The sequence below is a fragment of the Canis aureus genome, chromosome 17 (genome assembly GCF_053574225.1).
Source record: "Canis aureus isolate CA01 chromosome 17, VMU_Caureus_v.1.0, whole genome shotgun sequence".
Lineage (NCBI taxonomy): Eukaryota > Metazoa > Chordata > Mammalia > Carnivora > Canidae > Canis > Canis aureus.
In genome coordinates, this window is record NC_135627.1 from 11,753,574 (window position 1) to 11,779,852 (window position 26,279).

At 40.5% G+C, this 26,279-nt stretch overlaps 1 protein-coding gene across 6 annotated transcripts in view; it reads right to left on the reverse strand.

The window, feature by feature from the left end:
* Positions 1–26,279, reverse strand: part of CLYBL (citramalyl-CoA lyase) — a 301,132-nt gene that overhangs the window by 240,226 nt on the left and 34,627 nt on the right. The window contains exon 1 of one of the 6 annotated variants that reach the window (XM_077855083.1): positions 8,863–8,918. The exons of the other annotated variants lie outside the window; for them this stretch is intronic. Within the exon in view, the coding sequence (XP_077711209.1) occupies positions 8,863–8,903 (41 nt within the window). The 5' untranslated portion in view covers positions 8,904–8,918. Of the gene's footprint in view, positions 1–8,862; positions 8,919–26,279 lie in introns of those variants that run through there. 6 annotated transcript variants of the gene reach the window in all.

The window sequence follows — 26,279 nt, forward strand, 5'->3', positions numbered from 1 at the left end:
GAGAGAGAGAAAGAGCACAAGTGGGGAGGGCAGAGGCAGAGGAAGCCTAAGCGAGGCTCAATTCCAGGACCCCGAGATTATGACCTGAGCCATAGTCAGATGCTTAATCCAACTGAGCCACCCAGATGCCTCTCTGGTTCTCATTTTTTTTTTCTGGTCCTCATTTTTAATAATTATTTGGCATTAGTGAAAAATGATGGGTGAAAAACTTATTTCTCAGGTGACCACAGAATTCTTCAAACAAAACAAATACACACACACCCCCCACACACACACATCCTTTTGTTCTTAGACCATATGCCGACTGGAATAGTAGAGAGATTTTAGTCTTTTTTATTTTTTTTAAGATTCTATTTTTAAATAATCTCTACACCCAACGTGGGGCTCAAACTTACAGCCTTGAGATCAAGAGTCTCATGCTGTACTGACTGAGCCAGGCAGGCACCCTGAGAGATTTTAGTTTTTAGAGGAAATCGGGAATATGGAATGAGCTGACTGGTAAAATTTAAGAGAGAATGTTTAGGCAGCCCGGGTGGCTCAGCAGTTTAGCATATGCCTTCAACCCAGGGCGTGATCCTGGAGACCCGGATTGAGTCCCACATTGGGCTTCCTGCATGGAGCCTGCTTCTCCCTCTGCCTGTGTGTCTACCTCTCTCTAGGTCTCTCATGAATAAATAAATAAAATCTTAAAAAAAAATAAGAGAGAATGTTTATTTGGATGATCACGTATATATACTTTAGTCAAAAGGTAAGAAATTGGTTGTTTAATATGATACATTATATTGCTTCATAAAAATAATTTTTTAAAAGATTTTATTTATTTATTTTTTCATGAGAGACACAGAGAGAGAGGCAGAGACACAGGCAGAGGGAGAAGCTGGCTCCATGCAGGGAGTCTGACGTGGGACTTGATCCCGAGACTCCAGGATCACGTCCTGGGCTGAAGGCAGCACTAAACCGCTGAGCCACCTGGGCTGCCCCCATAAAAATAATTTTTAATGTGGGCATTAGTTGCTTTCATTAAAATGTTCAATTTTATTCCATAAATACCCAAAGAAATTGAGGCCAACACACAATGCACATACACACAAAACTGAGTCTTACGGATTACTATTGAGTCCTAAACATTACAGAATGAGATGCAGAGTGGCCTCTCTACTCTTCCAGTGACAGTTTACTGTCTATAAAAAGCAACATCCTTTAAGCATGACTATCAGCAATCCTTTCCATAATCTGGCTCTGTGTGCGTGGAAGAGAGAGAGAGAGAGAGACAGACAGACAGAATGAATGAGAACCGTGATAGTTGCATGCTTACAGCAGATTTAAGATGAAAACAACATATTCTGTGCTTGAAGGTACTCTACTCATTCAAAACCTTATCTAGCTTTATCCCCACAGGATGGTTACACATGGGTGGTTAATTACAAGTGTCAGTTCCCACTGTATTCTGGTACAGCGGTGATTTCTAACAGACCCTGAGTCCCTGAGACCCCCAAAGCTCTAAAGCTTCCAAAGGAACCTCCCCACATAACTTACTTTTCTTCGACTTTTTTAGTGTATATGAAGGTCATTTAATTTTCCTTGGAAACCCTCTAAAGCAAAACTCTAACATGTTTTCAGTGTGCACATACTTCGGTGGGGCACAGGATGTTGGGACCCCATTCCCACGTGCTCGGGCATGCACAAGGGTAAGACCTATCAGCATGCCTTCCGTGAGACTCCTAAGTATAGGTTTCTCCCATTATCTGAAAGTACAGCATTTTTTTTTTAAAGTACAGCATTTCTATAAAAACCTTTTGTAAACTGAAATGGCATAAAGTGAAGAAGCAATTACGATTAATGTATATGGAATTTTTTTTAGCATTCCCAAATCCAAAAAATATCCTCTTAGGCTTTTCTGATACAACACATCTTGCTAACAGATACACACAAAAAAATGGAGATAAAGCACAAATGTTCACAGACACAGTTCAAAGCTCTGGTGGCTGGATGCTGAGATGCTGAGTGCAGTTCTTGGGGAAGGAACCTAGTGGAGCCCCTCTGGCTATTGTGGGTTCGCGATGCCTCTATAACAGTTTGCTATAAAACCAACACTGAATGCTATTTTTGGTTTTTTTTCGTAAGAGCAAAAATCCTCTTAGGATTTTTTTTAAAGATTTTATTTATGTATATCAGAGAGAGAAAGAGAGGCAGAGATACAGGCAGAGGGAGAAGCAAGCTCCATGCTGGGAGCCTGATGTGGGACTCGATCATGGGGCTCCAGGATCATGCCCTGGGCCAAAGGCAGGTGCCAAACCGCTGAGCCACCCAAGGATCCCCTAGGATTTTTTTGAGTTGGTGAAAACAGATATTAATATAGGTCTTTCATAAAGGCTAAGTGGCATAATGCAAACTTTCAAAAAGCAGAGGATACCTATATAGGGACCCTCAGGTTAAAAAAAAAAAAAAAAAAGGAAAACCACCACTAAGCTGTCAGAATACCATCAAAAACATGGTTAAAGAGAGCACGGCATTTTAAATTTTGTTAATGTAGATGGGTTTGCCCATTTCTGATGGCTTTTTGGGGCAATGCAAATTTTTGCATGAATGGTGTAACCTCTGCACCATATTTTGACATCTACTACATCTGATTCAAATGCAAATAAAAAAATTGGGTTTGGGATCCCTGGGTGGCGCAGCGGTTTGGCGCCTGCCTTTGGCACAGGGTGCAATCCTGGAGACCCGGGATCGAATCCCATGTCGGGCTCCTGGTGCATGGAGCCTGCTTCTCCCTCTGCCTGTGTCTCTGCCTCTCTCTCTCTCTCTCTGTGACTATCATAAATAAATAAAAATTAAAAAAAATTGGGTTTGCATAATGAAAAACTATTCATTTTTCCCTTTTCCATCCAAGCAGGAACAGAAAGCAATTCCAAGCCACTCTGCAAATGTATTCAAGGTTAGGGATTCTGGAGGGAGGAGCCAGCCAGAATCTCATGCCCCAAATCACTGAAGCATTTCAGCAAACTGACTTAAAATAGTAATTCAAGAAAGAAAGGGGCGAAAACCCTTCAGGGAAAAACCCAGTGAGATTAGTGAATGTTCTGTTGCAGAACAGGTTCTTCCTAGAACCATTTCAGAGAAGCTTATGTTGGATTTGATCTCTGGGTTCTGCCGCAGGTGGCACACCCACCAGAGTCATCCTAGTAGGATGAGAATCAGACCACACACACCACCCTGGTGTGGGCAGTTGGCACTTGGGCCCTTGCTGGGGTCTAAGCTTAGCAATGCAATAGTTTCTCTAGGCATCTCCATTCATCCACTTCCAGACCCATCCCAAATGTCCCTCTTCTTCCCTTAACTCCTAATGCCACTGCTCTCTATGTGGCCTTCTCAACCTTGCTGCCCAGAAAGTATTCCAAAGCCCAAGTCCACCAGGCCTCTCCCCTCATGTTCCTTCTAGAAGGTGGACCTGTGTCTGGAAGGCCTCTTCATTCTTCTTATCCTCAGCTCCTCCAAATGAAACCCACAGTAAATCCCTCCCCAGACATATCTTGGAAATGATTAATCTCTCAGATTAACCGAATGGGCTCAAATATAAAAATATTTTTAAAAAACAGTAGGGTCGTTAAAGAGTGACAGATTTAAGCGCCATCTGGGCTCGCTGGTCAGGGTGGCGCGAATTCCATCAAACGGCTGAACGGTGCACGATCTGGGAATCCCATCTGTTTTATCTAGCATGAATCAGTCCAACAGTTTGGCCATTTTGATGTTAGAGCTGTTTAAAAAATACCCTGGACATATAATACCAATAGTTTTTCCTTCTCTAAACTTCTAGAATGCAAAATGTGTGCTTATCAGAATGAAAGATAAAAATGAACCTTGATTTGATTCTAAGAGGAACCCTAGAAAAATTCTAAATCAATCTTTTTTCATAAAATAATTACTTCCCCAGTTTTATTATTTTTTTAAATCTTTGGGACCATATGCAGAGAATTCTTAGGGTTGTCATATGGAAGTTTACACTAATAATTTTTTTCTTTTTTTATGTGTATATACATATATTTTGGAGATATATAAAATCTCCAAATTACAAAGTCATTGCAACAAATACACCTAAAGAAACACAGCGGAACACTAATAATTTTTTTCACTGAAAAGTACGTTGAGAAAATTTTGGATTTTATAAAATAGGAAATTATTTTGGTTTTCTTTCTCATTTTAATTCTTCCTCTTCTGCTCCTCTCAACAAAATATTTTTTATGAAAATAATATAATATTATAGTGGAAAGTAGTCCAAGTAACACTTAGATCATTTTAATGGCTAAGATTTTTTTTAAAAACAAGTAAAGCCTTCTCCTAGTTATTATAAATTGCATTTAACCTTTAGTACTTTTGGACTGCTTCCCTGTCTTGCTGTGCTATAATAATTCTTAGAAACACTAATCAGATTTTCCTGTCCCCAGTAACATAGTTCTGTTTCTGAACAGTGGCATTAAATTGCCCCAAAACAAATACCATGGCTACCTAGTCTTTAACAAGCAGGAAAAAAAATATGATTTTTAAGAGTAAATATATTTTGACAAATTTGGTATTTCATTTAAAAAATCATAAACTACAAATCAGACTACCTTTTAACTGGAAAATATCCTTCTACTATGATACTGATTATAATTTCTATCTTTAAAAACAGAGGTGGGGGATGCCTGGGTGGCTCAGGGGTTGAGCATCTATCTTTGGCTCAGGGCGTGATCCTGGAGTCCCAGGATCGAGTCCCGCATCGGGCTCCCTGCATGGAGCCTGCTTCTCCCTCTGCCTGTGTCTCTGCCTCTTTCTGCGTTTTTCATGAATAAATAAATAAAATCTTTTAAAAAAAATTAAAAAATAAAATAAAAAAATAAAAACAGGGTGGAATAATTCTATTTGATTATTATGTGACATATAGTATTTTATTTTATTTTTTTTTGACATATAGTATTTTACACATGAAAACAAAGCAATCATAAAACCAACATTCATGTAATTGTGTATTAAAAGGAGGACTGCACATTATCATATGATTTTATTCCAGTTTTTTGTCATCTTTTATAGCAATGATGTGGAACCAAAATAACTTCTTCAGTACTAGATTTATGTTATCTAACCATTTTACATACCACATATATTTCCTAAAACATAAAATTCTCTGGAAATACAAAGCTGGCACTATGTGGCATGTTATGAGTATGTGCATTTATTATTTCCTCATCTATAAGCCAGGATAATAATATCTTCCTGCAGAACTCTTTCAGAGGTTATATTTAATAATGTGTGTAAAAGTATATGAAAAATTATAAAGTTTGTGTAAAGGTAAAGTATTACTAACCGTGACAACAATAATTTCATATTCTTATGGAACAAAAACTACTGAAAAATAAAACATCCTTTCTCTAGTCTCCCTTATGATTAAATAAAGAAGCACACTTACATGAATTCTTTCTTAAACAGCATTTCACACACAATTGCCCTTAAAGTATCCACTTCAAAGAATTACAAAATCTCAGAGAAAAATTATTTCTACATTTCCCAAATTTTAAGAGGCAGAAGCAAACAGTCAAATTGTCAGAAACTTTATTTGTATCCTTTACTTTCCTGAAAGTTGCTGGGGACAATTCAGAATCCTAAGAGCACACGAGAACTTCTGTTCAAGGGGGATGGTCAGGACCTGAACTGGGATATAGCTCTATGTTATGACTCTGATCATCTTAGTAAATGTAGTCCTCAAAAGTTACAATCCGTTTAGGCCATGACGAAGGCAAATGCTGGGACCACCAACTTCTCTTTCTCCTTCAAGCTTATAAAACAAATGACGAAAAAAAGGACAGAACTTTTGGAAGATAAATGCTATTCACAACATCCTTGAGGAGAGAAACTGCACTATTAAAATTTCTTTAAATTTATGGTCTTATCCCTCTCAGCAGCACCTAAAACAAAAGACATGGGTCCCTGCACAGGGCTTCCAGTTGATTCTTCCCCTTTCCCCTGTGGTGACCAAGTCTGTGGCATACTGCAGCAGTAGCAAATGAGATCCACCCGAACCCAGCTTTAGTGACAATGGAGCAGCTGAAGTTGTCCCTGTGAGATGCCAGCTGGCTTCTGCACAAAGGTAACAAGGTTTCTTTGTTTGTTGTTAATCCCTTTGGCTTCTTATCCTCAATTCATGCAAACATGCACTGGACAATTGCATCAGGTGGCTACAGTCCTGATGTTCGGTCTCCACAAAAGTGTTGTGCCCAACATCCCTAGGCAAATCCCCAACTCTACAGCCTGAAATATTCATTCAGTGGGCACACCAAAAAAGAGGTCAGTTACACTTGATTGCAAGATGGTTCTGCTACCCAGCAGTGGAATGTGTGGACATGCTAGGCCATGGGGTAGGGGTGGGCAGCAACGAGTGCTTTGGGTAAAAATGACAAGCAGTTACATTTGTGGGAGAACTACCACAGAGACATTCTTCCTTGGCCAGGTAAAAGGACTCTAATGAAGCAGTGTGCATTCAAGGATGCCAAACAGAAAATGTTTTTTATACCCATGCATGTAGCTAGTATCAAACAAGGCCCTATTTGCCCCAGTTTTATATATTGTTCAATCAATGGATACATATCTCTGGGGTTTATAAAGTTAGGAGGAAATATTCCTCTTGAGCTTCACCTAAGTAAGTAGCACAAGGTGAGCTAAGAGAAGTAATATGCTTGTACTGCCTTATTTTCATTCTAGCATATTCCTTGACAAAATACTTGTATTTTGAAATCATAGTTCATTTCCTTATATCTCATTCCCTGATCTGTATGCACTTAATTTTTTTAAAAGACTTTATTTATTTTGGGATGCCTGGGTGGCTCAGCAGTTGAGCATCTGCCTTCAGCTCAGGGCGTGATCCTGGAGTTCCAGGAGCCAGTCCCATATTGGGCTCCTGCACAGAGCCTGCTTCTCCCTCTGCCTCTGTCTCTGCCTCTGTCTCTGTGTCTCTCACGAATGAGAGAGAGAGTGAAAGCATGAGAGCAGGGTAAGGGGCAGAAGGAGAGGCAGACTACCCACTGAGCAGGGAGCCCAATGTGGGGCTTGATCCTGGGACTCTGGGATCATGAACTGAGCCAAGGCAGACACTTGACCAACTGAGCCACCCAGGCACCCTGTATTTGAGTAATTTTTAGAAAATATTTTTTTAAAAAGATTTTATTTATTTATTCATGAGAGACAGAGGCAGAGGGAGAAGCAGGCTCCATGCAGGGAGCCCGACTCGGGACTCGATCCTGGGTCTCCAGGATCAGGCCCCGGGCTGAAGGCAGCGCTAAACCGCTGAGCCACCCGGGCTGCCCCAATTTTTAGAAAATATTTTATTTATTTATTTGGCAAAGAAAAAGAGAGAGCAAGCACAAGCAGGAAACAGAAGAGGGAGAGGGAGAAGCAGGCTCCCCACTGAGCAGAGAGCCCAATCCCGGGCTCAATCCCAGGACCCTGGGACCCCAAGACCATGACCTGAGCTGAAGGCAGATGCTTAACTGACTAAGCCACCCAGGTGCCCTGCATTTGAGTAATTTTATTAAACCTTGATTTAAAGAAAATGTTCCGTCTTGCACCTGCATGAGATGTTCTTTCTACCAACAGTAAATATCTCAGAGTTCAGCACTGTATTTTGATTCACTTAACAGTGGCCCATTTAAAGGTTAATAAGTACAAAAACAAAAATAATTTCAATAATGTCTCTTTATCTCTTACCAAAACTGGTATACTGTGTAGTGAGAATTGGGAAATACTCTATAAATGTGCTGTACTATGTAAGTTATTATATTGGATGGTGACAAAGGAAGATGGTATCACCCATTTGTCAGGCTAACCCTTAAATCTGTGCTTTTAAATGTGACAGTTTGTCAAATTAGCAATACTAATGAAAAAATAACTCTTCTCCTAAAAATATTAGTTTTCAACTCATTTTAACCATTACCTGACAAAGAAAAATCTTTTAAGGAGTTAGAAGATAATAGGGGCCTCTAACCAGCCCAGTTGGAAGAGCATGCAGCTCTTAATCTCAGGGTCATGAGTTCGAGCCCCATATTAGGTATAGAGATCACTAAAAATAAATGAACTTTTTAAAAAAATAAAAATCTATTTTTTCAAAGCAAGCATACATTCAACAAAATAGAACCAATGGCCTAACATCAGTATCTAATGTGAGTCTCCCTACACAAAAATAGCTATGGGGAAGAGACACTAGAAAAGATTTGGAATCTATTTTGGCTCAAGATAATTGATGAAAATCTATTCCTCTCTTAAAAAAAAAAACACGTTATTATTGCTGTGCCAGCTTTCTAAATAATTTTAAATGCAAACATCTCATCAAATTACTAAAGATCACACAGCACTATCAAATGTATGCTGAGATTTATCTTAAATAATCCCAAACTTCTAAAACGTCAGCAGCTTTAGTAAAAGCATCATAAAGTACTCGACAACCAGAGTAAACCTCTTTAAAGCGACAAAATAGCAAGGAAAGGTCAGGGAGCCAAGCAGGTCAACAAAGTCCTTCTTCCCAATCTGGGGTCATTCTTCCCTCCAGCACTGATTGGTCTCCCAGTAAATTCCACATTAGCTCCTCCCTTCAGCTGCAGCAGAAACACTTGAACTGCCTTCTCTCTCCACAAAAGTTTAGTTTGCTGATTGGGCATGAAACAAAGGGAAGACAGCAGGGGTACAATTTATAAGGGGGCAGGCGAGGTTGACAGGCTATTGTGCTCTGGAGGCATCCACAAGCTGTTAATTCTATTTTAACATCGTTAATAAGACTGTTAACACATCAGACTTTGTTTAGAGACCTTGAAAACATCAACAAACTATTAAATGACCCACCTGAAATAAAATAGTATCCACTTTGGAAGCATCAAAATCATACTTTTTTTTTTAAATCCTTAAAATTGAAAGACTAAAGAAAGGAAAAAAGAAATCCATTACTGTTAAATGTGTGTAAATACCCCAAATTCTTATGTTTAATACTCTTGAAACACTTTTTTTTATTTTGATGTCATCTACAATCTATGAATTTTCAAAATAAGGAAGTCATATCAAAATAGACTCACTTCCATGTACATATGCAAAAAGGGATTAAAACCACAAATGCACAGATTTAAATACTTAAAATGAATAATAAGTCTGACAGATTTAACAGCAGTTAATTTTGCAATAGAATAATATTTTGAGCTCAGTCTTTAAAGAAATAGGAAAACACTCCATTATACATGGGAAGTTTGGTATTATGCCCTCAGGTCCAACTAAAAAACTGCTAAGTGAAAAAAAAAAAAAAAGATCAAACTGCTAAGTAATTTCAGCAAGAGTAAAAAGTTCCAATTCATGACTTAAGGAATATAAAATTTTCCAAATACTATTTTGCTTTTTTCTGCTCCTTTGCTTCACTTCGCTTAATTTTAGGAATTAAGACTATTCAAAGTTAAAAGTACTATGCTTAAAATCAAGGAGACCAAATAACCAGTAATCAGTATTCAACAGTCAATGTTTATAAAGAAGAAATTTTCATTTGAATTTTTTGGTGTAAATGTATTTTTTGGTGTCAAACTCTTTTAAATTAAAATAGCATATTACTTATGGGATAATCTACTAAAATTACTATAATTGACATTTAACTATCTTTTCATGTAAAGCCAAAAATATATATTACAAAGAATTTGTAGTAATATCTTTAAAACAATTTTCTGGACACTATATATCTGAAATCTAATGACTGAAAAAACTTGAAGCATTTTGGATTAATTTTCTAACACTCTGTACTACAAATTTGTAGGTGTTAACTTTAAACATCCTTGCCTATGATTTAAAACAACAGTTACTTAATACTTTTGCCAGCACCAGAGAGAAAAATTAAAAAGGATGAGAAGTTAAGGTGGAATCAAGTTATGTAGAAAGGATATACAGCTTTTAGAAGAAAACAGAGAATTCTAGGGAATATTTAAATCTTTTGACTCCTTTGAGTGCGGCTGTTTACTGGTGACCGGTGGTGGGCCAGGGTTGGGGGAGATGGTGAATGGTCACACTGTAGAGGCAACTAACAAACAAGGACGTTAATATAAAAACACAGACGTATAAACTTAGGGGCAAACACTGAGGCAACTCTAAATGCAATCTCCGCATTGAAGACAACATAAGGGCGAGTTCTCAACGGGTCAAATGACCAATGAGCAAACGCTGGTTCAAGGCATGGCGACTTTGGGCGACACAGTCTGGGAAAGCATCAATCACCACACGTTTTTACAAGTGGAAACCAAGGCAGTAACCCTCAGTGATGACCGACGAAGAAATAACATTTGGCTACCACTGTTCAGCTGCCTTTTCCAAATACAATGCCGTGCTTATTTCTCTGGCTTCCTACAATCTTTCATGTTTCAGTTATACACATTTCAATCCAAGTGTTTCAGTTGCCATAACAACTTCATAAATTTGTTCTCAAATGTCCTTTTTAATTACATCATTTTTTTAAAAAGCTGGATGGGTCGGGACAGTGCCTCAATTTATTCCATTCACACCTGGCTCTTGAGGAGTGGGGGTATTTTGTTCCTTTAACGATAAGAAGCTCAAACATCTGAAAATAATGCCACTATTTCTCTCTATCCATAGGTAAAGAAGATGTTTTTTAAAAATCTGTTTGCATGTGGCCTTATCATCAAAATTTTAAAACCCAGGCGACAATGCCCAGGAATCATCTCCTGGTTCGTGAAGTACGGAGATTGCTAACGCTGCCCAGTCATGTACAGACGGGCCTTGTGCACGGAGCAGCCGTTTTATTTCCAGATATCAATTATTTATACTGTCAAACAGGTTTTTGATAGAATCCTAGTGGTTTTAACTGGCTTCTAGTGACTATTACTACCTAGTATCTTTAAAATATTATTCACCTTACTATGGAAAAATTAAACCATGACAGTATGTAACAGTTTCAACAGCATGCATTAATTTTTTAATACTTAGCAATATTTTCAGATTTCATTCCAATAAAAAATAAGGCACAGTAACCCTGGCATCATTAAACAAATGACTTTTGCCAACATCAACAACCAGACAATGGAAAACAGGACTCTACCAACAAACGGAGAGCGGGTGTCAAAAAATTCAAGCTGGGATTTTTGCATATGTAGTGAAACCGAAGGCACTTCCCAGAAGGTATTGAAATGCACAGATAAGGTTACAAAAGGCCCTGAAGTGGTTTTGAGGGTCACAATTTGCTATTAAACACAGCAGAAGGAAACATGTGAAAGTCCACTTGAGTGAACTTTAGAATGCTCAAGTATAAAAATCGAGGGCAATGGACAAATTAGGGCAAGCAACAACTCCAGAGTTTTATTTTTAACTGTACCATCAGTTTGTTAGAATAGAAATATATACATATGTATGTACGTAAATATATATATGTATTTAAAATTAGGGGAATAAGGTAGGGGGGAACATGTTGTTTATAACCCCATCTGCCAAAAATTAAAGCACAGGGCGAATGGTATACAACTAAGTACCAGCAAAAAGTAAATATTGGCTATATTTAAGGAAAGAGATAAAAACAGATGTTATATAAAAATTTAGACCTTTAACTTCAAAAAATACTACACATCACTAGTTCTCTGCTACTGGAAAAAAAAAACTTTAATTATGTAAAGAGTGAAGAGAAGGTGAGACTCTTTACCTTTGAATATTAAATTAGGAAGCAGCCACATCAAAGGCAGGCTTGATCCGTTCTGCCTGAAAAATTAATAGGCTTGACAAGTCCTTTACAGTATCTTCTAGAATTGCAAAGAAAGAGGTTCTAGTGACACCCACAGTCCCAGAAACAAAATGCAGCTGTAAAGGAGGACTTGGGGTTGGGGGAGGGCTTTTTTGTTTGTTTGGGGGGTGTGTTTGTTTTTCTTTTATCACAATGGATAAAGCCTTCAGCCCTGACTCTACAGAGGATCTACACCACGACTTCCTCCCAGCTTCTTCTCCCTCTTCTTCCTCTCTCCACCGCCCATCACCAGTCACCTGACAGAGAAGGCCTGTGGCTACAACAGGGCCTGGCTGGAGGGCCTGACCACCCCAACCCTGCGGTTTCAAAGGGCAGGGAGTTGAAAGGAGGGGATAACTGTTAGAGGGGCAGGGATGCTGAGGAGAGACATCAATTCGGCATTCCTCAGTGGCTTCAGATCTTCACACTTGTTTTCTTTTCCCCTCTTCGCTCTTGGAAGGGTGAGGCGGGAACCAGCACTTCAAAGGCGAAACTTCTTGGAAGGACTTGTTTCCTAGCTCTGCTCTTCCCATCAGTGTGATTAACACCAAAGGTTGTTATTAAATGATAAAAACAAAATTATCTCTCTTAAAGAAAACCACTTTTCAGCTCCTGAGTTGCTTGCTGATGAAGATGTTGGTGTTAGGGAGGGTGGGGAGGGTGACAGCACAAAAGGCCTTGCCGTAGCTCTCTGCTCCTTTCAGAAAAATGTAAGGCATACTTCTGCAAAGTGGGGCACATTAGACCCTCATCCTCATCTTTTGTCCACCAGCTCTCTGCACCCAAATCCTGCCGCAGGGAGCTGAGAGGGGCCAGAGCTCCAACAGGAAGGGGAGGGACGGAAAAAGGTCGCCAATTCAATAGTAGGAAGCCACCGAACGGGGCAGGATAAGGCAGGCACACAGACTGGGCTCAGTGTCTGGCTGGGACTGAGAGGAAACATGGAGGTTCAAGGCAAATGCCTCCCAATGAAACAAACTTGGCTCACATTACTGGGCGACGCTGATAAAGAAACCAGCCGAAGATGGCTATTTAAAGATGAGGGAAAGCAGAGCTGCTAATTCACTTAACAACAAATGCTAATTGCTCAAAACCAAGCAGCTAAGTTTCAAGGATGCCTAAGAGGCCTGAGAATACGTTTCAAGAATGACTAAGAATGTAATTTATAGCACAAAGTGCAATATTATCTTTGAAAAATAAAAAATTTTCAGGATCAGGATCAACTTGGAACTTAATCTTTTTTTTTAAGGGTTTAATTTTTCCCTCAACACTCCCAATTAGGTCAGAATTTAAATAATATTACAATTTAACAATAAGCCATTTATTTCACTGCCTTTTTAAAAGAAAAGATGAAAGAGACCCATGTACCTTAATCCTAAAGAGCTCAAAATCTGAATTTAAAAGAATAAAACATTACTAAACAATTACAGAGAAAGTCAAGAAGGGTTTCTGAAAGAGCTATCAAAAGACAATATTTGTATAGAATTTGAGCATTAGCAGCTAGCCTGACACAGCAAAACCATTGTATTTTCCACTAGTTTTGTTTTGCTATATACAGCTGTGTTTTCACAGATGCAAAGCCATGTGTCTCCACCAAAAGGTCTAGCCTTCCCTTCAGATGTGAGTGCAGATCAAAGGTTCAAACGCAGAAATACAAGATCCTTTTCCCTTTGGAACATGTTTTTATTTTTCTGCAGTGGCTGCAAACCAGAATTTCCATCTGCTGTCCTTCTGCAGTATACAGGTTAACCTTAGCAGTGGGGCTCAGGGCACTGTTATCTCAGCTAAGAAGTGCACAGATGAAGCACGTCTGCATGTATGCTCCAAACAGCTCCCCAACATGTTCACCCAGCTGCGAGAAAACTGAACAAGGCAGTAGCAGAACCCATTTCAATTGACATATAGAAATTAATTTTTAAATTCATCTGAAACATCAGATTATAAATTTAAGATGGAGTTTTGCTTTTATACAAGCACCCTGATAAAGATAATATCAACTGTGATTTCCTGCCTATCCCTTCTCTCTCCTATCCCCAGTAGAATGAGACATTTTGCATTTGAATCCCCATTTTTGGAAAATCCTCTAATAGAAAATGATTTGATTAAAAATTTCATTAAAATTTTTTAAAGATTTTATTTATTCATGAGACACACACACACACACACAGAGGCAGAGACACAGGCAGAGGGAGAAGCAGGCTCCATGCAGGGAGCCCAATATGGGACTCGATCCCCGGTCTCCAGGATCAGGCCCTGGGTTAAAGGCAGGCGCTAAACCGCCAAGCCGCCAGGGCTGCCCCCAAAATTTCATTAATCTTAAGTGGTGTTTTGTTTCATCACAAGTTAGGAACCTATAATTTTGAATGGATTCTTTTTTTTCTTTTTTTTTTACCATTTAAAAAAAAAGCCTTCATACTCAACATGGGGCTTGAACTCACAACCCTGAGATCAAGAGTTGCACGCTTTACTGACTGAGCCAGCTGGGCACCCCTTGAATGGAAATATTTTTATACATTTCTGTTACCTACTATTTTTAAATAACTCCTTTCCCCTCAGTTTCCATTCCTTTTACTGCACCTATCCTCAGAATGACTAAAGAGAGATATGTTTCCCTGTTTCCTACTCTGAAAATGGATTTACTGCCATGTAAACATCTGCTTAGGAGAATACAGTAAAAATAAAGCACTGAAAATGTGGGAGGCTTTGAAGTTATTTTTGGCAGGTTTTTAAGGTCACTAAATAGAGAGAGAGAAAGAGAGACAGAGAGGCAGGCACATTTACCTATTTGTAGAAGAGCAAGAGAGGTTAGAGGGATGAATGGATGGATGGAGATGACAGATACAAAGCTTTGGCTAGTCCCTAGAGAGATTCTACAAAAAAACCCAAAGTGGAAAGTGTCAGGGATTGGTCCCAACGCTAATGTGTGAGTGCCATCTAGTGGTCTGCCTAGAACTGCACCCTGGTCTAGCTACACTTGGAAAAGTCCTCCAATGACCCCCATTTCTCCACTCCATTTTGGCTCATTTCAGTACTCAAAACCCTCCTGCCCGATAAATGAAGCTTTTCTCCCCTATTTTCCAAATAAACCAAAAATACGAACAGCCTCAGAAAACAAGATCAATGATGATCCCAAAGGTTGGGGTGAGTCTCCCAGAAGCAAAGTATATCACAGGTGTCCCCATTAAGGGCTGCTCCAAGCCATGTGGAGAAACTTAAAGAGTTTCTAGATAATGAGTTGTTGTGACCACACCTGAAGGACCAGGCTAAATAAACAGGGAGCCCTACAATCTACACCTGCCCACTCTCTGGTGTTAAATCTTTAGGCGGGGTGGGGGTGGGGCATGGATAATTAGCTCTATGGCTGGGCATCACTATTCCTGTGCAGGTACTGAGAGAGAACAAGATGTGGATAGTCTGTTATAGCTGAAAAGTACATATTCCAACTCTCATTTTCCAGCTTAAGTGACTCAGAAAGGTGAAGGACCCTCCCCAGGTGACCTGGAGAGACAATGACTCATTTCATCATTTCCTCCTGCTCCGAGAAGGGGTCACTGAAAGGAGGGTGAACAGTTCACATGAGAATGAGCAAGGGAGGGTACCTACGTTCTTCACATACAGTGCTGCAGAGTCCTAGGCCAGGGTACATGGTAACTCAGAGGGCTTACATAGTCAAAAGCAGCCCCAGCACACTAGGGTCTTGTGCAGTGGTAAGTGAGGCTGATTTTCCTTGGATCACCTGGTCTCACTCCTTCTTTCCCTTTTCACTTTAATAACAATAATAAACAGTTACATCACACTATGCCCACACCTGTTCCAAGTTCTTTCAATTTTATCTCACCGAATCCTCACAAAAATTCTCTGAGGTAGGTACTATCATCCCCATTGCATAGAAAAGGCAACTGGACTAGAGAAGTGAAGCCAGTTCACTATAGTGGCAGTGCTGGGATGAAGTGTAGGAGTCTGGGTCCAGACTGTGCCACCTCCACAAAAGCACCTTTCCCCTCTGTATGAAAACATGGACACTTAAAGAGTTTAACAGTTAAAGAAAGTGTTTAGGGACTATCAGGGTTAGCCCTTGGATATGCAGGGTAGTAAGCATTCTCCAGTAATGGACTGTGGGCAAGAATATAATGTCAGAGCATCAGTCGGACTATAATACAGGGCTACAATATTTGTCTGCCTCAGAGTAGGTTGCTAAAAATGCAATGAGATCATCTGTGTGGATATGCTCTGTAAAGAGTCAAGTCCAGGGGTACCTGGGTGGCTCAGTCGGTTAAGCATCTGCCTTCCTCTCAGGCCATGATCCTGGGGTCCTGGGATGGAGCCTGCATTGGGCTCTGTGCTCAGCAGGGAGTCTCCTTCCTCTCCCCAACCCCCACTCATGCTCTTTCTCAAATACATAAAACCTTAAAAAGAAAAATTCAAGTCTACTGGAACAGAAGTGGTATTCGTGTTCATCGTGTGAGACCATCCCTGTTGCCTGACACCCAGAGAGGGCCACGTCACACACTGACAACAGGCACCAGAAGCAAGGCCAACAGTTTCCATGCTTCAAATACTTAAAGTTCCATGGAGCACCAACCCATAATGTGTCATTTACTGGGATGAGAGGAACCCCCCTCCCCATATTATGCCATAGCCCAAGAGACAAACCGGATTTAGAAAGCTTGAATTATGAATAATAATGAGAAATAACTGCTGATATTAATCCTCCTAAAACAAACACAGTGGTTAGTATTGCAAGCATACCTCGAAGCACTTCTCCAGCCATCTGAGGCAGTATCCTACAGTACATGTGTGCGGTGGCCCATGAGGGAAGAAAGATGCCCAGAACTGACTGACCCACACGCTTGTTCCACCCACCAGAGGCCACTGTCCTGGCTTCTGGGAGTCACATTTTGTGTGCAGACACCTAAAAGAACATAGCTGTACTGACAGTAACAAAATGCAACACTGTAGAACCTACCATACTTTTTTTTTTTTTTTTTTTTAATTTTTATTTATTCATGATAGGCACACAGTGAGAGAGAGAGAGGCAGAGACACAGGCAGAGGGAGAAGCAGGCTCCATGCACCGGGAGCCTGACGTGGGATTTGATCCCGGGTCTCCAGGATCGCGCCCTGGGCCAAAGGCAGGCGCCAAACCGCTGCGCCACCCAGGGATCCCCCTACCATACTCTTCTAAGTTTTTCCCCCCACCCTACTTTGAGATATAATTGACATATAATTTTGTGTAAATTTAAGATATACAACATGATTTGATATACATATACATTGCAAAATAATTACAGTAAGGTTAACACAGCCATCACTTCACACAATTACCATTTTTGTGTGCATGAAGTAAGAACATTTAAGATCTATTTACTTCGGTCTGGCAGGAAGAGGGGTTCTCAAGATAGATGGGTCACTGCATGGAAAGAATGGGCTTTGGAGTGGGTCTGGGCCAGAATTCTGGTTCTGCCAAGCATCACCATGTGACCATTGCAAAGATCCTTAACCCTCTGGGTCTTGTGCTCATCCAATATGAAACAGGAGTCACAACACCTGTTCTAATCAGAGTTAAATGAGATGATGTACTCAGAGTTCTGTGCCAACCTTGGAGGGAGGCTCAGTATATATTTACTGAATGACAGAAAGAAAGGAGGGGATCACCAAAGGATGATGGCAGGGAGCATCGCCATGGGAACTCCACTGTAAGTGTATGGCATTGCCCCCATTTCCCCCATGCATGCTAAATGCACAGGTTAAAGTTTCAGAACACAGGTTCTGGAGTTGGGCAGACCTAGGTACACAGGTGCAGTTTTTTGTTGTTCTTGTTTTTTTACCTGTTCTCTCAGTAACCTTGGCCAAATTTCTTAACTTTATTTTTTATTTATTTATTTTTATTTAACTTTAGTAAACATATTTCCTAATCTATAAAATGGGGCTGATAACAGGACCAAGCTTATAGGACTGTTTGTATTTTTTTTTAAGATTTTATTTATTTATGAGAGACACACAGAGAGAAGTAGAGTCACAGGCAGAGGGAGAAGCAGGCTCTGTGCAGGAAGCCCGATGTAGGACCCGATCCTGGGACTCCAGGATCATGCCCTGAGCCGAAGGCAGGCGCCAAACCGCTGAGCCACCCATGGATCCCTATAGGTCGGTTTTGAAGCATAAAAGTAGATAACACAGTGAGCAGTCTGAAATATGTGTGGCAGAGCAAAGTTTGAAGAGATTAACCACTGGGTTTGACCCCACAGGATTAATATCAGCACTGTTATTTCTCATTATAGACATTTAAGTTTTGTTAAAATACTTAGTTTTAAAATTGTGAGTTGTTTCAATGTGGCTCACTCTGGGCTTTGAGGTCAGAGGCTCTGTGCTCTGCCCACTTTCACGAATTATTCTGAGATGATTTCTTTGGAGACCTTGACAGTAATCAAGACTATGATGACAGGGAAGCAGGCTAATATAATGCACAAGAAACAACTTGAGACCTGATGATCTGGGCTGAACATGGCCACCCCTCCACATGTGGGCCTCAGTGCACTTGAGTGGAGGCCCCAAGACCCAAGACCCTGCCCACCCTTCCTCTTCATGTCCCTGGTTCAGTCCTGTATATGTGGTGCCTATGCCAACTTGTACATCTAAGCTCGGTGTTTGTCTCAGCCCAAACATCCTTTAGCTATCCCTCAGCTCTGGTGTGTAAATACTACAGTGGCATTGTCTGCCCACCAGGACAGACCCAGGAAGAAGCTAATGGATTTCCCATCTAACGATGACATTTCCCAGCCTCTCTTGTGTCTGGGTATATTCATGAGACAAAGTTCTGGTGGATGGGGTATGGTCAGGATAAGCAGAAGTATGGAGCAGAAGTAAAAGGAAGATCCTGCACATCTTCCAGGTTCCTGTGTCATGGACCAGAGCAGAGCAGCCTTCTTAGGTAGTAAGATGCTGAGGAAGGAAGAGCCACAAGATAAAAGGAACCTGGGCCTTCATAGAGCCATCACAGTTTCTACCACCTACGTATACTTAAAGTGAGAGAGAAATTATCTTAGATAATGCACTGTATTTGGGGGCCTTTTGGTTACAATATCCAAACCTGTACCCTGACTTATATACAAGTTACTCTATATGTTTGAATGAAATGGGCACCTAGCCTACTGTGCCTAGCTATCACTAAAATCAGTCTAAATTTGATCAGGAGAAAGAACAAGTAAACCAAAACTACACTATTGGTCCACTAGGACATCTGGAGCACTATGCGATTTCAAGTATAAGGCAAGGTTAATAAAAACTAGCATGGAGGAAAAAAGAATTTAAAAAAACAGAACAAACGGAAAGCCAAGGAGAAAATAATCAGCTTCTTATGTGGTAGTTTAGTTTTATTTTTTAAAAGATATTTACTTATTTGAGAGAGAAAGAGAGGTACAAGAGCACAAATAGGGGGAGGGGCAGAGGGAGAGGAAGAAGCAGACTCCCCACTGAGCAGGGAGCCCAACACAGAGCTCAATTCCAGGACCCCAAGATCATGACCTAAGCCAAAGTCAGATGCTTAACCAATTGAGCTACCCAGGAGCCCCTTAGGTAGTAGTTTAAATTTTCAAATAGATGCACATGATTAAGGAGACATTTTAAAGTGAAACATCATTATTTCATTTCATCATCATAAAAATGGTGCCATTACCGTCAGATAAAAAAACTGAGGCACAGATACTTCCCTGGAATTACAACTAACTTTAATTTTATTTATTCATGAGAGACAGAGAGAGAGAGAGAGAGAGAGAGAGAGAGGCAGGGACACAGACAGAGGGAGAAGCAGGCTCCATGCAGGAAGCCTGACATGAGACTTGATCCCAGGTCTCCAGGATCATGCCCTGGACCGAAGGTGGTGCTAAACCGCTGAGCCACCGGGGGGCTGCCCCAACAACTAACTTTATTTTAAACTTTGTGAGAGAGAGAGAAAGCACAGGTGCATGTGAAGGAGGGCAGCATAGAGGGAAAGGGAGAAAGAAAATCTCAAGTAGGCTCCACACCCAGTGCTGAGCCTGATGTGGGGCTTAAACTCACAACCCTGACGCCATGACCTGAGCTAAAATCAAGAGTTGGATGCCTAACTGACTGAGCCACGTAGGCTCCCCACAAATGAGTAACTTTAAGACTAAGATCCTAGGTGCTCCCTCCCAAAGTGTTTTTTTTTTTTTTTTTTTTGGCCAGCCATCTTTGTCCCTAGGTTATCTGCCTCATGACAAAGACTCCTCTGTGACCTATTACTTAACTATAATCTTAAAAAAAAACAAAAACAAAAACAAAAACAAAACACATTACCATACTCCCATTCTGAAATCTACAGGTGCTCCTACTTGCCTAGAAAGCAATGCCTAAAATCAGTAGCCTATAAGTCTAGGCTCTCCACACTCTGACCCAAACACAACTTTCCAATCTCATATCTCACCAGTCCCCACACAAACTGTTGCCTTCAACTGACTTATCTTCTCAACACACTGCATAACTTCCTGCCTCCCCAGTATCACATCCCTTCTACCACGCATGTTCAAAGCCTACTCACGGTGGAAATATTCTTTTATTGCCACTTGTTCATCATTTTTAGGTCATATCTCCCTGAGTTCATGACTGCAACTACTCCCACATTGGCCAACACAGCCCTTTCCACTTGGGAGAGTGGTACCCATCATCTTGATTTGACTGATTTCTTAGGAGAAACAACTTTCAGGGGCATCCTCACATCTAGGGCCCAGCTAAGAACCTGACCATTCTTGCACAAAGGCCCCTGAATGGCTTTACTACAAGTATGACCATGACACCATTGAGCAGGGTGAATGGTACTGCTGGCATGTACACTGCCCCTTCTTACCTCAGCTGCCCAAGCCTACTCCAAACCCTGCATCCACAGGCCACATAGCCAGGCTTGAGAGAGGGTGAATTGCAGGGTCTGTGTTATCCTTTTCCAGGAATATATGCATTCTTATAAAGGACTTTCTTCTCCTTTGGGTAGAAAGTCTTGCTCAGAATCCCTAACAGGTCTTATCAGACAGGCCAGTCAGGGTGCCTGAGTGCTAGAAACAGAACATTCATTCAGTCCCATATGAACATTTATTGGTTACCATCCGCCCCAAGATCCACCCCACCTCTTGAGGAATTGCGTCATCCTACCCACAACTGACTGTCTTCTGGAATTAACATCAAGATGCCCCACTCTTTGAGAGCCAAAGGGTGGATCCATTTTAGACCAATCAAACACGTCATCCCCACAGTTAACATTTTGAATAGAGTTAAGGATTGAACATGCTGGCAGCACTTCCATTCTGATGGCTGAGCTGGGACAAGACGAAGGAGTCATGCTGATGCCAAAATGCCTAGGGTTGCCTTCCCAATGATTTTATGAGTGTGTCCATATCCCTCCAATAAATTCCTTTTTGCTTAAAAAAGCCAAATTTGGTATCTCTTGCTTAAGACTGCTCTTGCCTTGGGGCACCTGGGTGGCTAAATTGGTTAAGCATCTGCCTTTTCCTCAGCTCAGGTCATGATTCCAGGGTCCTAGGATTGAGCCCTACATGGGGGGGGGGGGGGGCGAGGAGGTCCCTGCTCAACAGGAAGGCTGGTCTCCCTCTTCCTCTTGCTATCTCTCTCTCAAATAAATTTTTAAAAATCTAAGAAAAAAAAACTTATAAAAAAGCAATTTTTGTTTTCTTCGTCTGGCTGGCTTAGTCGGTAGAGCACGTGACTCTAACTCTGGGTGCTGAGCTCAAGCTCCACATCAGATGTAGAACTTTACTTTAAAAAAAATTTTTTTTGTTGTTGCTGTTACCTTAAAAGAGCCCACTTCAGTATCTGTTGCTTAACCAAGAATCTTAACTGATAGAAGGCCACAAACTAGAATTCCATTAAATCAAAAAAATACTTATTCTTTTTGTAGCACACTCAGCACCAAGACAGGTGCTGGCTTTCAAACAGGTACAAGGACTAGCGCTATCCTTGAAGAGACTTAACCTAATATAGGAGACATAATAGAGCACAAAAAACAATAAACATGAGTAAAGCTATAGGGATGCAGAGGAAGAGTGTCCTTTATCAGGGTGAGTGTGAGTGACTGCTAAGATGTCATGAGACGAAGGTGATATATGATTAGGATTTCACCAGGTAGAATATGGGAAGAGGAGCACTATAGGGAGAAGGAAGTGCCTAAGCAACGGCAAGGAGATGGGCAAGAGCCAGGGTTGGGGAATCTTAACATTAAGAGGTTTTTTTCATTTTTAATTTTTTATTCATGAGAGACACAGAGAGATAGAGAGAGGCGGAGACACAGGCAGAGGGAGAAGCAGGCTCCATGCAGGGAGCCCGATGCGGGACTGGATCCCGGGGCCCCAGGATCACGCCCTGGGCCGAAGGCAGGCGCTAAACCACTGAGCCACCCAGGGATGCCCCATTAAGAGTTTTAACGTGACTGGTGGGTCAGGTACATGGTGTTGGAAAATGATTCTGGAAAGGTAGTTTCAAGACAGAGTATAAAGGCTACTGTATGGCCACGTAAGGTCTCCATTCTTTAGTGTTGGGAGCTACTCAACTTTTATAGAGTAGAGCAATGAGATTTGTATTCAGAGACTTCACTTTGGAAGACAGACAGGAGGGAGGAGAGACCAGGCAAGAGGATATAGTGATGAGCTGGGAGAGCAGCAAGGATGGAATGGCCAGGAGCCATGGTAGAAATACGCAGAATCTAAGGAGTTGGATGGAATCAATGAGATTTCAGCCACGAAACATGGAGTGGTGCAATGACCAGAACAACACACCAAACACAGAGGCTTCCATGCTTACCTCACTACTCAAAAGAAGACACCTACCTTTGGCCAAACCAAGACTCAACTTCATCTCTGAATGAGAATTAGCAATACAGTTCCTGGTTCCTGAACAGTGAGGCTAAAAGAGGGTAAAGCTTGTTTCCAACACTGTTCTTTACTATGTCCCCTCTAGGAAAATATTTTTCTCATGAAGAATCATAGAATATTTAATATGTAAGTTCTTGATCAATGTTTCAAATTTTCCCCCACTCCTCACCCCCTTTTAACAGCAAATAAATAAGATTTGCCAAAGAAACCATGACATTGCAAAGGTATAGCTCACTAAAATCTACTGAACTGTTACACGTGTTTAGCTTTTTTACCTTCATTACATCATTTTTAAGGGTCTTTGTATTCTTCACAGAACTGCACTACTTGGACTATCATATGAAAAATGGGTGCCAATTACAGTATTTTAGTTAAAACTGGTCGCTGTGCATCATTGTCTTATGCTAGAAGAGAGCTGGCACCAGCAACAAAGGGTTGCTATTAATAGTACAACACAGGACACAAGCAGAAAACTTGAGTGAAATTACGTTTTTTAAAACCCAGTGTTTAGTGCCCAGAAAAGGGACAGACTGTGCAGCATCTGTGCTGGGGGGATATGGAACTAATAAATCATTGCCGTTTTTATTACACATAGGCAGAATATCATAGTACAGCCAAAGCCAAACATTTGCTGTCCGAGAAAAATGATTTACGTCCCAGGGCTTTTTTTTTTCCCCATTCAATTTGAGAGTTTACCCATTTATGCATCCAAAAACGATTTTTATCAATTTAACTGTCCTATAATCTTTAACAGTTTTTTATTTGGGAAGGGTTAAACTTATGAATGAAATGTTAATATAAACATATATGTACACCCTTATGTTCAAACATAAAACATATTCATCTCAAAGTCTGATTTGCAGATGTAAAGCCATGTAACATGTTATTGGGATTAAAAATGATATTTTGATGCATATAAAAAAACTACTAGTTTATTAAAAAAAAAACACTAGTGAAGCTAGATGCTAACTCTCTATTATCAGTCCAAGAAAGTGGTGAGAAAAGCTTTATATATCTTTTTGCTGAATTAATTTTATCAGATAATCAAGGCAAGTTTATAAAAGACCTTAAACATTGATGAAGGCCCAATATCCTTCTTCAGTAAATAACAATCTTAGGACAATTTCTTAGGCTTCAGGCACATTTGGCCATCCTATCTGCTCTGGAATACATTAGTGTAATAAAAAGGGGCTTCTAAATAGTAATGCAGGCAGTTCCACTAATCACATTATCATCATAATGTATTGACAGTGAGAGAAGTCACAGAAAACAAGGGCTGACAGGAAAACTGTTTCAGAATTCAAAGAACAATAGGCCATTTATTTTGGCATTCCATAATCATTTTACCTATATACTCTTTTAAAAAATGGTAAAATTTAGGAAGCAGAGCCCTAGGAAGGGCTAACACATATTAGGAGCCTTCTGAACAGTCAATGCTGTTCAAATTTTTGTCCTAGGACTTGAAAAGTTAAAGGCATGGTCCTGCCAATTGTGAGATGCCCTCTCCAACACAGACCACCCACAACTACGGATTTTCCATCTGGTGAACAAAACAGACAGCTCCCTAATTATTTTTAAAAAGGATTTTTCTCCCTAACATACTTTCTTTATTTGTCTGTGACCTGGAACTTAATGGAAAACCTGGTACATGCCAACTTCTTTTCTTATAATGAAACATCCTATATTATTGTTTTAACTGGGGTTTTTCAAAGGCTCTAAGATAAAAATTATTACCCCCAGAACTAATGCTCCAAACCACCAAGACAATTCCAATGAACAACTGTTTTCTCTGAACAGAGAATTTCCTGTTTAAATATTAACCACTAAAGTTTTCTCTCAAAACTAACATGATGAAAATAGGAGGGAAATTATTTTCAATCATTTTTAACTGGGCATCCATACTGCTAGTGTCAAAATCTATGGCTTTTCCAATGAGATGGCCACCTCTGCCAAAAGCATGCTCAGAAATGCCAACTGTAATTAAAATCTGGCACCTGTCTTGGGCACCAAATTTGCTTCTAATATCTCCATGTTGAAATGTGTCTCAGCTTTGAGAGAACGTAAGATGCTTTTTGCCCTCTGCCCTTCGGAAAAACACTCGAGTGGAAAAATTGACGGCTGTTATCCCGAAAATTACATTTTTTACATCTTAACTATCCTACATCTTCTCTGTTTTCTTTCCCTGAGTCTGTTTGTTTAATTAGTCCCAAGAGAATCAGCATACATTCCCTTCACACATTTCGTTTTTATAAACCTCAGGAAAAATAGGCAGTAAAATAAGTTCTTCCTAGCATGAAGTTGTGTTGGGGGTGGGGGGTGGCAACATGTAACATGGATAGATTTCATAGATAAATGTTAGATACTATGGAATTGGGAAGCTATAGATGGGGGTGGGGTGCTTCTCTAAGTAGGCTGTTTAGACACTAGAGCAATAAATCTTGATTTGATGCATGTTGTCCTCTCTGCTGTCTATAAGCTTGTGTCCCAACTACTGTTTTGTTGAGCTGGGGCTCTCAAAATCTTAGTAAGGTTTTTGTTCTTCAAATAATATACCGTTTCCCAAGAAGGAATTCCTTTCTCTCTTAAAAGTCTTTCACATGCTTGACACCTGGCCCAACTGAAAGTGAGGACAGAGTCATCTTTGGGCCCAGCTATCATACTGGAAGGGTAAATCTGTAGCACAGCTTGACCCCCAACAAGCCCCATGACAAAAGATCAGAGTGGGAGACCAACCAAGGGCAGGCTCACTGGAGAGGAAGTTCCTAGGCAGGGCCCCGATCCACCTTGCCCACTGTCTTATCCCAGGACCTAGAATAGTGCCTCTCACAGAAGGGGTACTCAATCAATGCCTGCGGAAAGAACAGCAGGCAGATCCAGTATGAATGTGCCTTTGTAAAGAACACCTTATATTAATACAGGGCCATCCTGGCTTCAATGGTAAAAGGAGCCTGATGATTATAAATTGTTGTGAATGTGGGAAGATAACTTCTGAGGCTCGTTAAAGGGTGCAGACATGCAGATGTTCTAACCTTTGAACTTGCCAGCCTCCCTCTTCAGAAGCATTGTCAGCAACATCACTTACCCCCGGCCACCCAGAGCTCCTAGAACACATCGCTCTTCATAAGAAATTAAAAAGGGGTAAAGGAATGTGACGGAATGTTTAAGGTACAAATATATTTTACTACTAAATATACAGAAAGTGTAAAAAAGTAGTACCTAATTTATGACAGAGTTCTGCTAAAATAAATGCACCAAGAATTTGCTTTTTTGGAGCTTAAAATGCACTTTTCCCCATGGAAAAGATGTTACAAATGATGGTTAGGGTCTCAGGAGAGCCCACAGAAACCCATTCAACCCCACAATGTCCTAAAGTGCTGGTTTAACTATACCCAAATAGTTACGTAACAGAGTATTCATTGGACGAGAATCTGAGTTTAAACTAAGGAGCTCCACAACCACAGGAAAAATACGCAGGACGCTGCTCGTAGCTTGTGGGTGCCCCACATACACCCAAAAGAAAGCCATCTCCCTGGACCAAAGATTCCTCAAATGCAGCATTTTCCAAAGTTTTTTTTTTACTACAACCCACAGGAAGAAACGTATTTTATACTGAGC